Here is a 14,808-nt window from a genome sequence, read left to right as displayed (position 1 = left end):
TATTTATCCCTCAACCAGCATCACTGGTCATTATCACATTGCTGTTTGTGGGAGCTTGCTGTGCGCATTACAACAGTGACTCCACTTCCAAAGTACTTCATTGGCTGTAAAGCGCTCTGGGATGCTCTGAGGTTGTGAAAGGCGCTGGAGAAATGCAAGTCTTGTTATCTTTCTTTGACATTTCTTTTATTATTAAAGTCTGCACTGTTGCCTTTTCACAGGACTAGTTAATGAAGTAGAACTTGGAGCCCAGGGAATTATTTATCAAGTTTTAACGACAGCATTTATGGTAAGGCTGGAATTTCAGTGAGATTACAAACACCTGCTTAACCATTTGTATTAAATTTAAAAATTGTGCTTCAACTTTGTAGCACTTTATTTAATCAAAATGGTTCAAAAACACTTGCTGAATTACTTTTCATTTTATTAGGGCGATCAATTTATTAAAACAGTCAATGCCACATTGGTCATGCAGCATAAAATAGATTATTCAGTGTGACTGGTAGCACCTTGATTGGCACCTCATCCACCATCTTAAACATTCACTCCCTCCACCACCAGCGTACCGTGGCTGCAGTGTGTACCATCTACAAAATGCACTGCAGCAACTCGCCAAGGCTTCTTCGGCAGCACCTCCCAAACCCGCGACCTCTTCCACCTAGAAGGACAAGGGCAGCAGGCGCATGGGAACACCGCCACTTCCAAGTTCCCCTGCAAATCACACACCATCCTGACTTGGAAATATATCGGCCGTTCCTTCATCGTCGCTGGGTCAAAATCCTGGAACTCCCTCCCTAACAGCACTGTGGGTGTACCTGCACCACACTGACTGCAGCGGTTCAAGGTGGCGGCTCACCACCGCCTTCTCGAGCAATTAGGGATGGGCAATAAATGCTGGCCTTGCCAGCGACGCCCACATCCCATAAAACGAATTTTAAAAGACCTTGCACCTGTTACATGCGCTGTCTCTAAATCTACTTACTCCAGCTGGTAAGGTTTGGTAAAACACCCGTGCATTTTCTAGCTGAAGTTCGTTGCCAGCAATCTGGTGGTTTTGTTTTGCCCCTCTTCTAGCACAAAACTACCACGGCCAAACTATCACTGCTGCCAACAAAACACAACACGGACTAGGACTCAAACCTGGGCGCTTTATGGTGCAGTGCCACACCAGTTTAGTACACGTACACACTGGGATATAGGAGCAAAAGCAATGGCCTGGATTTTGCAGTCGGTATGGTGGCATACTCTGAGAGTACACCGCCATACCTCCTTTGAAATCCATCGCAAGTTCGGGATTTCCGCATGCACTTGTGAGAGATCCGGAACTTGCGGTCTGTCAACGTACGCATTGACGGGCTATCCGCGCGGGCCACAACAAAGCAATCGCTGGCGCAGGGTTGGGCTATTTGCCCACCAACTGGCCAGCAACTGCGCACGGAAATGTTGCAGTTGATGCAAACAGGCTCGGGGCCTGTTTGTATCCGCGTAAGGGGATATCTAAGGCATTAATTAAGCACTTTCACATACACTGTATCAAATGTGTTTCTGCAAATAATGGCCCAGATTACAGTTTTAATGATGTCCAACATTATCAAAAATATGTAATTTTGAGTGAGGTTGGTGGAATGAAAGTAATTACAAATAAAACTCCAACTCTGTAAATTGTAATTAGATCAGATTTCAGGATTCCCTTACATCTCTTTAGGGGATTCGCTTCGGAAATGATTAAAATGGAATTCTGCTTTGTGATTGGAGGACCAGGCCCACGTGATCCCAGGTATGCTTCTGCCCCCACACCGCCTGCGTCCCTGGGATCCCGTGGGCCATCACGCTGCCCTCCGCCTCCCAGCCTCCGACCGCAAGTATTCGCAGCCTCGCCGCCAGCAGGTAGGTTCGTAATTCTCTCATCGGTCGGAGGCGTACTCTGGAGGTACACCTCTGACCCCAATTTCTGGCCCAATAGATCACAAGGAGGAGTAATATGAAGAAAATAGAGCCATGTCGAATTACAGTCATGTTGTTGTTGTTTCCCCTGCAGGTCCCTCTGGGATACAGCGTGGCTGTCGGTGTTCGTGTGGGTAATGCTTTGGGTGCTGGAAACCCAGTGCAGGCTAAAACCTCTGCCAGAGTTGCTCTCTGGTGCTCCGGTGAGTGCCTGGTTTATGATTTATTACATTATTGACGAGTTGCTTGCCTACAAAGTTCAAAAGGGAATTGGATATATACTGAAAAAGGCGAAGTTTGTCAGGCTATGGGGAAGGAACAGGGCCCGAGTTGGAAGCATCTTCAGAGAGCCAGCAGAGGCTCGATGGGCCGAATGTAAATTTAATGTCAACATTTCCCATTTAATTTTGATGTGGGGGGTGGGGCTGTGTGGGGGGGGGGGGGGGTGGGGCTGTGTGGGGGGGTGTGGGCGTGGGTAGGTGTGTGTGTGGCTGCTCTTGCAGAATCATACCGCACAGGAGGAGGCCATTCAGCCCATCGTACCTGTGCTGGCTCTCTGAAAGAGCTACTAAATAGTCCCACTCCTCCTACTCTTTCCCCATAGCCCTGCAGTTTTTTTCCTTTGTCAGTATATATTTGATTCCCTTTTGAAAGTTAACATTGAATTTGCTTCCACCACTCGGTAATGCATTCTACATCAGAACAACTTGCTGCGTTTTAAAAAAAATAAAAATAAATAAAATAATAATAATTCTTCTCATCTCCCCTCTGTTTTTTTTGCCAATCACCTTCAATCTGGGTCCTCTGGTTACCGACCCTCCTGCCAGTGGAAACGGTTTCTCCCTGTCAACCCTATTAAAACCCCTCGTAACTTTGAGCATCTCCATTAAATCTCCCCACAACCACCTTTGCTCCAAGGAGATCAATCCCAGCTTCTCCAGCCTCTCTAGATCAATTCCCTCAGCCCTGGTACCATTCTGGTGACACTGGGGCGAGTGCAGGTAAGCTGGCTAAAGGAATACAATTGCAAAAGGGCAGGAGAATTCCACATTGCCGTCTGGTTTAGGTATTTCGAAACTCCTGGGCTGCAGTTTTATGTGGGAGTTGCCTGTTGCTTTAAATGGATTATAATTTTTTAATACCTTGCATCCCTGTTTAATTCGGTCAGAGTCTGGGTATTCTGCAGCGAGTGTCTCACCTCCTGACTCCCCAAGGCCTTTCCACCATCGACAAGGCACAAGTAAGGAGTGTGATGGAATACTCTCCATTTGCCTGGATGAGTGCAGCTCCAACAACACTCAAGAAGCTCGACACCATCCAGGACAAAGCAGCCCGCTTGATTGACACCCCATCCACCACCTTAAACATTCACTCCCTCCACCACCGTGGCTGCGGTGTGCACCATCTACAAGATGCACTGCAGCAACTCGCCAAGGCTTCTTAGGCAGCATCTCCCAAACCCGCGACCTCTTCCACCTAGAAGGACAAGGGCAGCAGGCGCATGGGAACACCGCCACCTCCAAGTTCCCCTCCAAGTCACACACCATCCTGACTTGGAAATATATCGGCCGTTCCTTCATCGTCGCTGGGTCAAAATCCTGGAACTCCCTCCCTAACAGCACTGTGGGAGTACCTTCACCACACGGACTGCAGCGTTCAAGAAGGCGGCTCACCACCGCCTTCTCGAGGGCAATTAGGGATGGACAATAAATGCCGGCCTTGCCAGCGACGCCTACATCCCAGGAACGAATTTGTTTTTAAAATTAGCTATTTCATGTATTTCAACAGGGTTCTGTGCCATGGTGATCTGCGTGATACTGGCGTCTATAAAGGATGTGGTGGGTTATATCTTCACCGCTGACCGGTTAGTAAAATAAAACTTCTACAAACTGTAAAAACGTGCCTGCGTGCACTTTACAAAGTGAATTTACAAATGTCTAAAAACTCTGACACCCGGCTCTTCCTCTTATAGGGAAATTATTGAGTTAGTTGCAGAAGTAGATCCATTAATTGCTACTTACCACTTTTTTGATGCCATAACTGTGAGTATTTTTTTTAAATCTTCATGTTTGTTTTTGAATATTTAAAAAATAACTTCGAAGTAAAAGTTGAGTTCAAAACGTGTTGTTTTTCTGGAATTTAAACAATGTTTATACACTTGTATATTTCCTGTCTAAAAGGATTAAATTATGAGGATGGGTTGCATTGACTAGGCTTGTATTCCCTCAAGTATAGAAGATTAAGGGGTGATCTCATCGCGGTGTTTAAGATGATTAAAGGAGTTGATAGGGTAGCTAGAGAGAAACTATTTCCTCTGGTGGGGGGAGTCCAGAACAAGGGGGGCATAACCTTAAAATTAGAGCCAGGCTGTTCAGGGGTGATGTCAGGAAGCACCTCTTCACATAAAGGGTAGTGGAAATCTGGAACTCCGCCCCCCCCAAAAAGCTATTGAGGCTGGAAAATTTCAAAATTGAGATTGATAGACTTTTGTTAGTCAAGGGTATTAAGGGATATGGAACCATGGCAGGTAGATGGAGTTAAGATACAGATCAGCCGTGATCTAATTGAATGGCGGAACAGGCTTGAGGGGCTGAATGGCCTCCTCCTCTTCCTATGTTCCTGTCACTTTGATTGGAAGTAGTCTGGGGCCTTGAAATGTTTACTGCTGTCCTGCAAGATCCTAAACACAACAGTGACTTTCCCATCACAGCAAATTTACTAAAGGAATATATCGTGTGATTAAATGTAGGCTGCCCCCCCAGAGCTCCAATGCCTTGCAAAAGTGACCATTCTTCATGCATGAGTTTAGACATCAAGTGTCATCAGCCTATTCATTCATTGAGAACATCGCAGCCAAGTGCGACCCTGTCCACGCCCAATTACCTTGTTTTTTACTTATTCATTCACGGGCATCACTGTGGCAAGGCTGGCATTTTCCCATCCCGAATTGCCCTCGAGAAGGTGATGGTAAGCTGCCTTCTTGAACCGCTGCAGTCCGTACGGTTTGGTACAGCCAAGTGCCTTGGTAGGCCATTTCAGAGGGCTGTGGGTCTGGAGTCACATATAGGCCAGCCCGGGTAGGGGCAGCAGATTTCCTTCCCTAAAGGACATTAGAGAACCAGATGGGTTTTTACGACAATCCGGTAATTACATGGTCACCATTACTGATACTAGTTTTTTTTTAACTGATTAATTTATTTAACTGAGTTTAAATTCCCCAGCTGCCGTGGTGGGATTTGAACTCATGTCTCCCGGGTCATTAGCTCAGGCCTCTGGATTACTAGCCCGGCAACCGCACCTGGAATACTGCATACAGTTTTGGTGTCCATACTTAAGAAAAGACATACTTGCTCTCGAGTCAGTACAAAGAAGGTTCACTCGGTTAATCCCGGGGATGAGGGGATGGACATATGAGGAGAGGTTGAGTAGATTGGGACTCTACTCATTGGAGTTCAGAAGAATGAGAGGCGATCTTATTGAAACATATAAGATTGTGAAGGGGTTGGATCGGGTGGATGCGGGGAGGATGTTCCCGATGATGGGTGAAACTAGAACTAGGGGGCATAGTCTTAGAATAAGGGGCTGCTCTTTCAAAACTGAGATGAGGAGGAACTACTTCACTCAGAGGGTGGTAGGTCCATGGAATATGCTGCCCCAAAAAGCTGTAGAAGCTACATCATTACATAAATTTAAAACAGAAATAGACAGTTTCCTAGAAGTAAAGGGAATTAAGGGTTACGGGAAGCGGGCAGGAATTTGGACATGAGTCTAGGTTCGGATCGGTCATGGCCCTGTGGGTAGCGGAGCGGGCCCAGGGGCCGTGTAGCCTGATCCTGCTCCTATTTCGTGTGTCTAATTCTGTTAGATTCAGGAGATGGTTCTGTGATAGTAGATTGGCGGTTAGGATCAGATCAGCCATGATCTTATTGAATGGCGGAGCAGGCTCGAGGGGCCGATTGGCCTACTCCTGCTCCTATTTCTTATGTTCTTATGCTACTGTTCTACAGGTGGAACGTGCCCTCCACAGTTCCCTCCATGGTCAGTGCATGCTTACTGAGCATGTGAACCCTGGATTTTTTTTACCCCACCCACACAAACCCAGGCGCACTGAGGCCAATTGTCGAACCCCTACTGCTGTCCTGGCTGAGGTCGGTTAACGCAGCACTGACCAGAGCTCAAACCTGGAGCCTTCCTGGCCTGTACACTTCAGCGTGGGATGGCATTCAGTTATTTCAAAGCTTTTTAAAAAAAAAAGTGTTGAGATCCTTTTGCAGTTTTTATCTTTTTACTTACAGTTGACTTGATGTTGATGAACATTGTTGTAAAAGCTGGGACCACAACATTTTTCCCTTCTAGGGATCTTGCATTGTTCCACCTGTAGAACAGTTGCATAGTGGTTATGTTACCGGGCGAGTAATCCAGGAGGCCTGAACTATTGTTCCGGAGACATGAGCTCAAATCCCACCTTAACTCTGAGAGACAATGGGTTCACACGGGTACCCGCATGGGTCCTAGCTATGCCTGCCTTTTCGTGGGCTATGTGGAACAATCTTTATTCCAGTCCTACTCAGGTCCCCTCCCTCACCTCTTTTTCTGATACATTGATGACTGTATCGGTGCCGTTTCCTGCTCTCGCCCCGAATTAGACAATTTCATTCACTTTGCCTCCAATTTCCACCCTTCCCTCACCTTCACATGGTCCATCTCTGACTCTTCCCTTCCCTTCCTCGACTTCTCCGTCTCCATCTCTGGGGATAGGTTATTGACCAATATTCACTACAAGCCCACTGACTCCCACAGCTACCTGGACTACACTTCCTCCCACCCCGCCTCCTGTAAGGACTCTATTCCATTCTCCCAGTTTCTCCGTCTCCGCCGTATCTGCTCCGACGATGCCACCTTCCACACCAGTGCTTCCGACATGTCTTCCTTTTTCCGCAACCGAGGATTCCCCTCTACCGTGGTCGACACGGCCCTCGACCGTGTCCGTTCTATCTCCCGCACTTCCTCCCTCACCCCTGCCCCTCCCTCCCGGAACCACGATAGGGTTCCCCTTGTCCTCACCTTTCACCCCACCAGCCTCCACATGCAACGGATCATCCTCCGCCATTTCCACTACCTCCAAAGTGATCCCACCACCAAACACATCTTCCCCTCCCCTCCCCTCCCCTTTCAGCATGCCGTAGGGATTGCTCCCTCCGAGACACCCTAGTCCACTCCTCTATCACCCCAAACAGCCTTTCCCCTTCGCCTGGCACCTTCCCGTGCAAGCACAGGAGATGTAACACCTGCCCCTATACCTCCCCCCTTCCCACTGTCCAGGGCCCCAAACACCCCTTCCTGGTGAAACAGCGATTTACTTGTACTTCTTGCAATCTAGTATACTGTATTCGCTGCTCACGATGCGGTCTCCTCTACATTGGGGAGACCAAACGCAGATTGGGTGACCGCTTTGCGGAACACCTCCGTTCAGTCCGTAAGGGTGACCCCGAGCTTCTGGTCGCCTGTCATTTTAATTCACCGCTCCATTCCCACTCGGACCTCGCCGTCCTTGGCCTCTTGTATTGTTCCACGGAAGCTCAGCGTAAACTCGAGGAACAGCACCTCATCTTCCGATTAGGCACTTTGCAGCCTTCCGGACTCTATATTGAGTTCAACAATTTCAGATCATAACCTCGGCCCCTATTACTTTTTTACTTATTATTTTTTCCACCCCTTTGTTTTGGGTCTTCCTTCCCCACCTCTCCCCCCCCCCCCCCTCCCCCCCTCCTTTCCTTTTGTTTCTCTCTCACCTGGCAGCTGTCTCTTACTTGCCAGTACACTTCACACCTAATCTCAGCTGCCTTTTGTCTCCACTGGCCTATTACCATCTCATCTGGCTTCGAATACCTTTCATTGTCTCTTTTTCTTCTTTTGTTCGATCGCAGTCTTGCCTTCGATCTATTTTCTTTTCTTTCCAGTTTTGAAGAAGGGTTTCGACCCGAAACGTCAACTCAAATTTCTCTCCACGGATGTTGCCTGACCTGCTGAGTTTTTCCAGCATTTTCTGTTGTTATTTTTCATTACTAGTGTCGGCTGTGACTCAGTGGGCAGCACTCTCACCTCTGAGTCAAAAGGTCGTGGGTTCAAGTCCCACTCCAGAGACTTCAGCACAAAAATCCAGGCTGACACACCTAGTGCAGTGCTGAGGGAGTGCTGCACTGTCGGAGGTGCCGTCTTTTGGATGAACCGTTAAACTGAGGCCCCGTCTGCTCTCTCAAGTGGACGTACAAGATCCCACGGCATTATTTTGAAGAGGAGCAGGAGGGAGTTCTCCCCAGTGTCCTGGGGCCAATATTTATCCCTCAATCAACATCACTAAAGCAGATTATCTGGTCATTTATCCCATTGCTCTTTGTGGGATCTTGCTGTGTGCAAATTGGCTGCCGTGTTTCCTACATTACAACAGTGACTACACTTCAAAAATGCTTCACTGGCTGTAAAGCGTTTGGGACGTCCTTGAGGTCATGAAAGGCGCTATATAAATGCAAGTCTTTCTAAATGACTACACAAGTTTGAGCCTAAAAATTTATGTAGATCAAATGTAGATAAAAATTCATAGTTTGCTGCTCCACTCAATGCAAGACGAAGAACTGTTAACATGAAATAAAAACAGAAAATGCTGGAAGTACTCAGCAGGTCAGGCAGCATCTGTGGAGAGAGAAACAGAGTTAACGTTTCGGGAACTTTTGTCAGACCTGGAAAAAGTTAGAGATGTGATGCGCTATCAATTACTCATAAAAGACTGAGAGTTAAGAGAGTAACTAAAGGCTTTTATTAACAAAAGAATGAAGGTCTGCCTCGAGTGGTCGACCGGTCCAGAAATACAAAGGGCTGGGGAGCAGTCACCTTTTATACTAGGACTTGTGGGAGGAGTCAGCCGAGGCATGTCCAGGCATGTACACAGTGGAATACAAACAGTGGTTTACCACATTCACCCCTTGTTTAAAATTGAGTCCGGCGGGGTGAAGTGTATTAAAAGTTAGTGAATTGGAGTCTCTCCGGAGGTCTTGTCTGCCGCTGTGATCGGCGTGGCGACGGCAGGGGTAGTGGAGCTTCCGGCGTCGAGTCCTGCGTGGGCTGTGGCACAGGCGTGTTGTCCTCGTAGATGTCGAGCGGGTCGCGGGGCCCAGGCCTGCCGTCTGCTGGGGCTGGATATCGGATCGTGGGGGGGCTGGTGGTAGTGAGTAGTGGGTTACTGCGGCCCCCGAGGGTGCAAGGTCTCTTATGGAGACTGTGTCCTCCCGCCCGTCCGGGTATGCAATGTAAGCATACTGGGGGTTGGCGTGGAGGAGGTTGACCCTCTCGACCAGGGGGTCCGTTTTATGGGTCCTCACGTGTCTTCTCAGTAGGACCGGCCCTGGGGACGTCAGCCATGGCGGTAGCGATGTCCCCGATGTGGACTTCCTTGGGAAGACAAACATTTTCTCATGAGGGGTGGCGTTAGTGGTAGTGCAGAGCAGTGACCGAATAGAGTGGAGCGCATCGGGGAGCACATCCTGCCAGCGGGAGGTCGGAAGGCCCCTAGACTTTAAGGCTAGCAGGGCGGCCTTCCAAACTGTCGCATTTTCTCTTTCCACCTGTCCGTTCCCCCAGGGGTTGTAACTGGTGGTCCTGCTTGTGGCAATACCCCTAGTTAGCAGGTACTGACGGAGTTCGTCGCTCATAAACGATGAGCCCCGGTCGCTATGGATATAGCTGGGGAAACCGAACAGGGTGAAGAGGTCGTTCAGACATTTAATGACCGTGGCACTGGTCATGTCCGGGCAGGGGATGGCGAACGGGAAACGGGAGTACTCATCAATAATATTGAGGAAGTACACATTGCGGTCGGAGGAGGGGAGAGGCCCTTTAAAATCAACGCGAAGGGGCGAGTGGCTTTTATCAGGTGGGCCCTGTCTGGTCTATAAAAGTGCGGTTTGCACTCAGCGCAGACTTGGCAGTTCCTGGTCATGGTCCTGACCTCCTCAATAGAGTAAGGCAGGTTGTGGGCCTTGATGAAGTGGAAGAACCTGGTGACCCCCGGGTGGCAGAGGTCATTGTGGAGGGCCCGCAGTCTATCGATCTGCGCGCTGGCGCAGGTGCCACGCGATAGCGCATCCGGGGGTTCATTGAGCTTCCCGGGCCGGTACAAGATCTTGTAATTGTAGGTGGAAAGTTCGATTCTCCACCTCAAGATCTTGTCATTTTTGATTTTGCTCCTCTGCTTGTTGTTAAACATGAAAGCAACTGAACGTTGGTCAGTGAGCAGGGTAAATCGTTTTCCGGCCAGGTAGTGCCTCCAATGACGCACAGCCTCCACAATCGCCTGGGCCTCCTTCTCAACAGCGGAGTGTCTGGTCTCCGGGCCTTGGAGGGTTCGTGAAAAGAAGGCCACAGGTCTCCCCGCCTGATTGAGGGTAGCGGCCAGGGCAAAGTCGGACGCGTCGCTTTCCACCTGGAAGGGGATGGATTCGTCCACTGCGTGCATGGTGGCTTTGGCAATGTCTTCCTTGATACGGTGGAAGGCTAAGCGGCCCTCTGCCGTCAAGGGAAAAGAGGTGGACTTGATCAGCGGATGGGCCTTGTCCGCATAGTAGGGGACCCACTGGGCATAATAGGAGAAAAACCCTAGGCACCTCTTCAGGGCCTTGGGGCAGTGGGAGTTCCATAAGGGGACGCATCCGGTCGGGGTCGGGGCTGATGACTCCGTGTTCCACAACACAGCCAAGGATGGCGAGGCGGTTTGTGCGGAATATGCACTTCTCCTTGTTATATGTCAGGTTCAGGAGTTGGGCGGTGCGGAGGAATTTTTCGAGGTTTGCGTCATGGTCCTGCAAGTCACGGCCGCAGATGGTCACATTGCCCAGATATGGGAAAGTGGCCTGCAACACATTTTGATCTACCATCCGGTCCATCTCCCTTTGGAAGACGGAGACCCCGTTGGTGACGCCAAAGGGAACCCTAAGGAAGTGGTAGAGGCGGCCGTTTGCCTCAGGCAGTATACTGGCGGTCCTCAGGGCGGATAGGGAGCTGGTGGTACGCTGATTTCAGGTCAATGGTCGAGAAGACGCGGTACTGCGCGATCTGGTTGACCATATCAGCTATGCGGGGGAGTGGGTAGGCGTCCAGCAGGGTGTAGCGATTTATTGTCTGGCTGTAGTCGATGACCAGGCGCTGCTTCTCGCCGGTCTTAACAACCACAACCTGGGCTCGCCAGGGGCTGGTGCTGCCCTTAATAATCCCTTCCTTCAGGAGCCGCTCCACTTCGGTTTTAATGAAAACCCTGTCCCCGGCACTGTATCGCCTGCTCTTTGTGGCGATGGGCTTACAGTCGGGGGTGAGGTTAGCAAACAGTGGGGGGGGGGGTGACTCTGAGTGTGGAGAGGTTGCACCTGGTGCGCGGCGGGCAATTTGGGAGCTGCTGGCTGCGGACTGTGAGTGGGGGTAGGGGTCCACCGTATGCCATCGTAACACTTTTAAGGTGGCGCTGAAAATCTAACCCCAGCAGGACGGCAGCGCAGAGGTCGGGCAGGACCAGAAGTTTAAAATGATCGTACACGGTCCCGTCTACTACGAGTGTCACTACGCAGTAGCCGCCGATGTCCGCCGACTGGGACTCGGAGGCCATAGAAATCCGCTGGTGCGCAGGCAGGACTGGGAGAGAGCAACGCCGCACCGTGTCGGGGTGGATGAAGCTCTCCGTGCTCCCGGAGTCAAAAAGGCAGATTGTATCGTGGCCATTTACCTTAATGTCCATTGTGGAACTGGCCAGCTGGTGCGGTCTCGCTTGGTCCAGTGTAACGGATGCCAGCGTAGGGGTCGGTGTGTCGCTGCGGGTATCAGATGAGGCGGTGTTGGGGGCCTGCTGCGTTCCGGCTGTCATCCAAGATGGCGGCGTCCATGATCCCCATGTGGCTGGAGGCGTCCAAAATGGCTGATGTACCGGTGGTTCGCACATGGCCGGGGAGGCCCAAGATGGCGGCCCGCATGGCCCACACGCGGCGCTGCTGGGGTTCGGGGTGGCTTTGGCCCTGCAGACGCTGGCGTAGTGTCCCTTCTTCCCGCAGCCCGAGCAGATCGCGTTTTTCGCCGGGCAGCGCGCTCTGGGGTGTTTTGCCTGGCCACAGAAGAAGCATTTCTGGCCTTGGGGCACTGCTGTCTGGCCTTGGGACACTGCTGCGGTAGTTGGGCCGTGGCTGGGGTGGCACGGCGCTATGAGGCGGTCCTACCGTTTCCCAGGCTGATATTCCCCGCGGCGTCCACGGTGCAGAGGAGTAGGCATCCATGCCCCGGTAGGCTGCATCCAATGATAGTGCGAGTTCAGAGGCCTTGTTGAGGTCGAGGTCACTCTGCTCCAACAGTCGCTGTCGGGTGTAATTGGATCTGTGGCCCGCTACAAAAGCGTCCCGGATAAGTTCCTCTGTGTACACGGCGGCCTTTACATCCTTACAACCACAGGCCCGGCCAAGCACAGACAGTGCCTGAAGGTATTCCACGGTCGATTCCCCAGGTTGTTGTTTACGACTCCCCAGAAGGTGCCTGGCGTACACTTCGTTCACTGGGCGCGTGTACTGGTCCTTGAGGAGCTTGATAGCGTCCGCGTACGAGGTCGCGTCTTGGATGACCGAGTACACTCAGTGGTTCACTTTGGAGGTCAGGACATCCAGTTTGTCCCTGTCCGATTTGATTGCTGCGGAGGCGGTCAGGAATTTTTCGAAACACTTAAGCCAGTGAGTAAACTTGGTGGATGAGTCCGCCTCCCGATGATCTAAGTCCAGGCATGCTGGTGTGAGGATCTTCTCCATTATAAAAATTTTGTTAATAAAATTGATGCGCTATCAATTACTCATAAAAGACTGAGGCCTAGAAATTCGGTGGGGTTAGCGCCCAATTAGAGGCGTTAGAGGGTCTTGCGCCGGAATTATAGCTGGTAACGAAATTGTGTTGGGCCCTACCATCGGCGTTAGCCGGTAGCGCTGCGCCGGCACCGATGATGTCATCGGTGTGTGCAGCGTCCCGGTTGCCCTGGTAACCCGGCCCCAAGCCCAAATTCAGTTGCGGCCGCCTCGCCCGTGGCAGCCGCAACCAACAATTGTTGAAAGGGATGTTACACTCCTTTGCGCCGGCGCATAAAGGTGGAGCGGCGGCCGGCCGCTTTCCCGGCGGCCGCCTGCCCTCACCTCCCTCCCCGGACTCCTCCACCACCCCCCCCGCGGCACTGATGTGTGTGGCCCGCGAGCCCGGCTCTTCCCCGAGGTGCCGGGCTCATTTGTCGGGCAAATCGACCGGCCAGCGGTCGGCTGCAGGCAGCTCCTCCTTAACAGAAGGAGGCGGCTTGCAGTACCCCAGCCTGCCGCACCGCCTCGGGTGCCGCAGCGGGGGATTAGCGCCTCAAAACTGCACTGAACGCCCATAGTGAGGTGCAAAAACCCTCCATTAGCGCCCGCCGCCGTCTGGGCCCGGGGCAACCGAATTTTCGTCGGGCGCAGCGGCATTAACGCCGGCGCAAAATTTCGGGCGCTAAAGCCCTGGCGGACCCACAACCGAATTTCTAGGCCTGAGAGTTAAGAGAGTAACTAAAGGCTTTTATTAACAAAAGAATGAAGGTCTGCCTCGAGTGGTCGACTGGTCCAGAAATACAAAGGGCTGGGGAGCAGTCACCTTTATACTAGGACTTGTGGGAGGAGTCAGCCGAGGCATGTCCAGGCATGTACACAGTGGAATACAAACAGTGGTTTACCACAAGATGTAACAGATTTTAAGCAAGTAAAGAGGCAGGGAAAGGGGGAGGGGGTGAAAGAACAAAAAGGGAAGGTCTGTGATAGGGTGGAAGGCAGGAGAGATTAAGAGACAAAAGGGATGATGGTGCGAGGCGAAAGGAGATAGTAATGGGACAAATAAAGAAACAAAAGATGAGTCTAGAGGAGGTGTAAATGGGAATGGCAGAATCATCAACAGCTGTTGTTGTCCGAAAAAATAGGAGCAGAGGTTATGGTCTGAAATTGTTGAATTGTTGGATATTACTAATGCGTTGTAGAGCCGTACTGAGAGATTGCGACTTGTGCTCGATCTCCATATGGTTTAGAGAGTTCCTTGCGGAGGTCACAAGTTAAGTGTGTCTATGGCAGTCAGGGAAACCTTTTCCCCTTTGAGCAAATGCTGCTACTCCAGTAGGTGAGTTGTGTTACTGATTCCACTGTCTTGGATGGATCATCATCTGTTACGAAGGTAAGCAGAATTATATCGCGTCCTAACGATTGCACCTCGGTCTTGTTGCAGCTGACCTGGAGATCAAGGCTAGATGCCTCTTGGTCAAAGATTCGTAGGACTTCGGTGAGGGAGTCTACAGTTTGAGCCAAAGCCGCAATGGTGTCAGCACAGTCCCGATCTGTCCACATATAGTCACTGCCCAGGCTGGTCCCACAACCACTTTTTTCCCGTTGTTGATTTCATGATGTAGTCAACACCTGGCAAGAATAAGGTTGGAGTGAGAATACAGCCCTGGTATATTAAACTCAATAGGCTGAGAAAACTTTCTCCCAATATGGACCCGGCTGCTTGTGTGGGTGATAGGTTATACCTATCAGGAAAGATGAACAGGCTGGCTCTCTCTTCTCCTTGAAGAGAGAAGGCTGAGGGGTGACCTAATAGAGGTCTTTAAAATCATGAATGGTTTTGATAGAGTGGATACAGAGAGAATGTTTCCACTTGTGTGGAAGAGCAACACAAGAGGCCATCAAAGTAAGATAGTCACCAAGAAATCCAATAGGGAATTCAGAAGAAACGTCTTTACCCAAAGAGTGGTGAGAATGTGGAACTCGACACCACAGGGAGTGGTTGAAG

General features: G+C 50.7%; 1 protein-coding gene across 1 annotated transcript in view; it reads left to right on the top strand.

Annotated features, from left to right (window-relative positions):
• The window catches only part of LOC147102392 (multidrug and toxin extrusion protein 1-like), a 79,022-nt gene that overhangs the window by 45,920 nt on the left and 18,294 nt on the right, over positions 1–14,808 (top strand). The window contains exons 10-13 of the mRNA XM_085964779.1: positions 222–289; positions 2,039–2,147; positions 3,733–3,808; positions 3,917–3,986. Of these exons, the coding sequence (XP_085820905.1) occupies positions 222–289; positions 2,039–2,147; positions 3,733–3,808; positions 3,917–3,986 (323 nt within the window). The remainder of the gene's footprint in view (positions 1–221; positions 290–2,038; positions 2,148–3,732; positions 3,809–3,916; positions 3,987–14,808) is intronic.

This window comes from Somniosus microcephalus, chromosome 22 (genome assembly GCF_052327205.1).
Source record: "Somniosus microcephalus isolate GS21.2 chromosome 22, FLI_Smic_1.0, whole genome shotgun sequence".
Lineage (NCBI taxonomy): Eukaryota > Metazoa > Chordata > Chondrichthyes > Squaliformes > Somniosidae > Somniosus > Somniosus microcephalus.
This window is presented reverse-complemented; position numbering and strand designations above follow the sequence as displayed.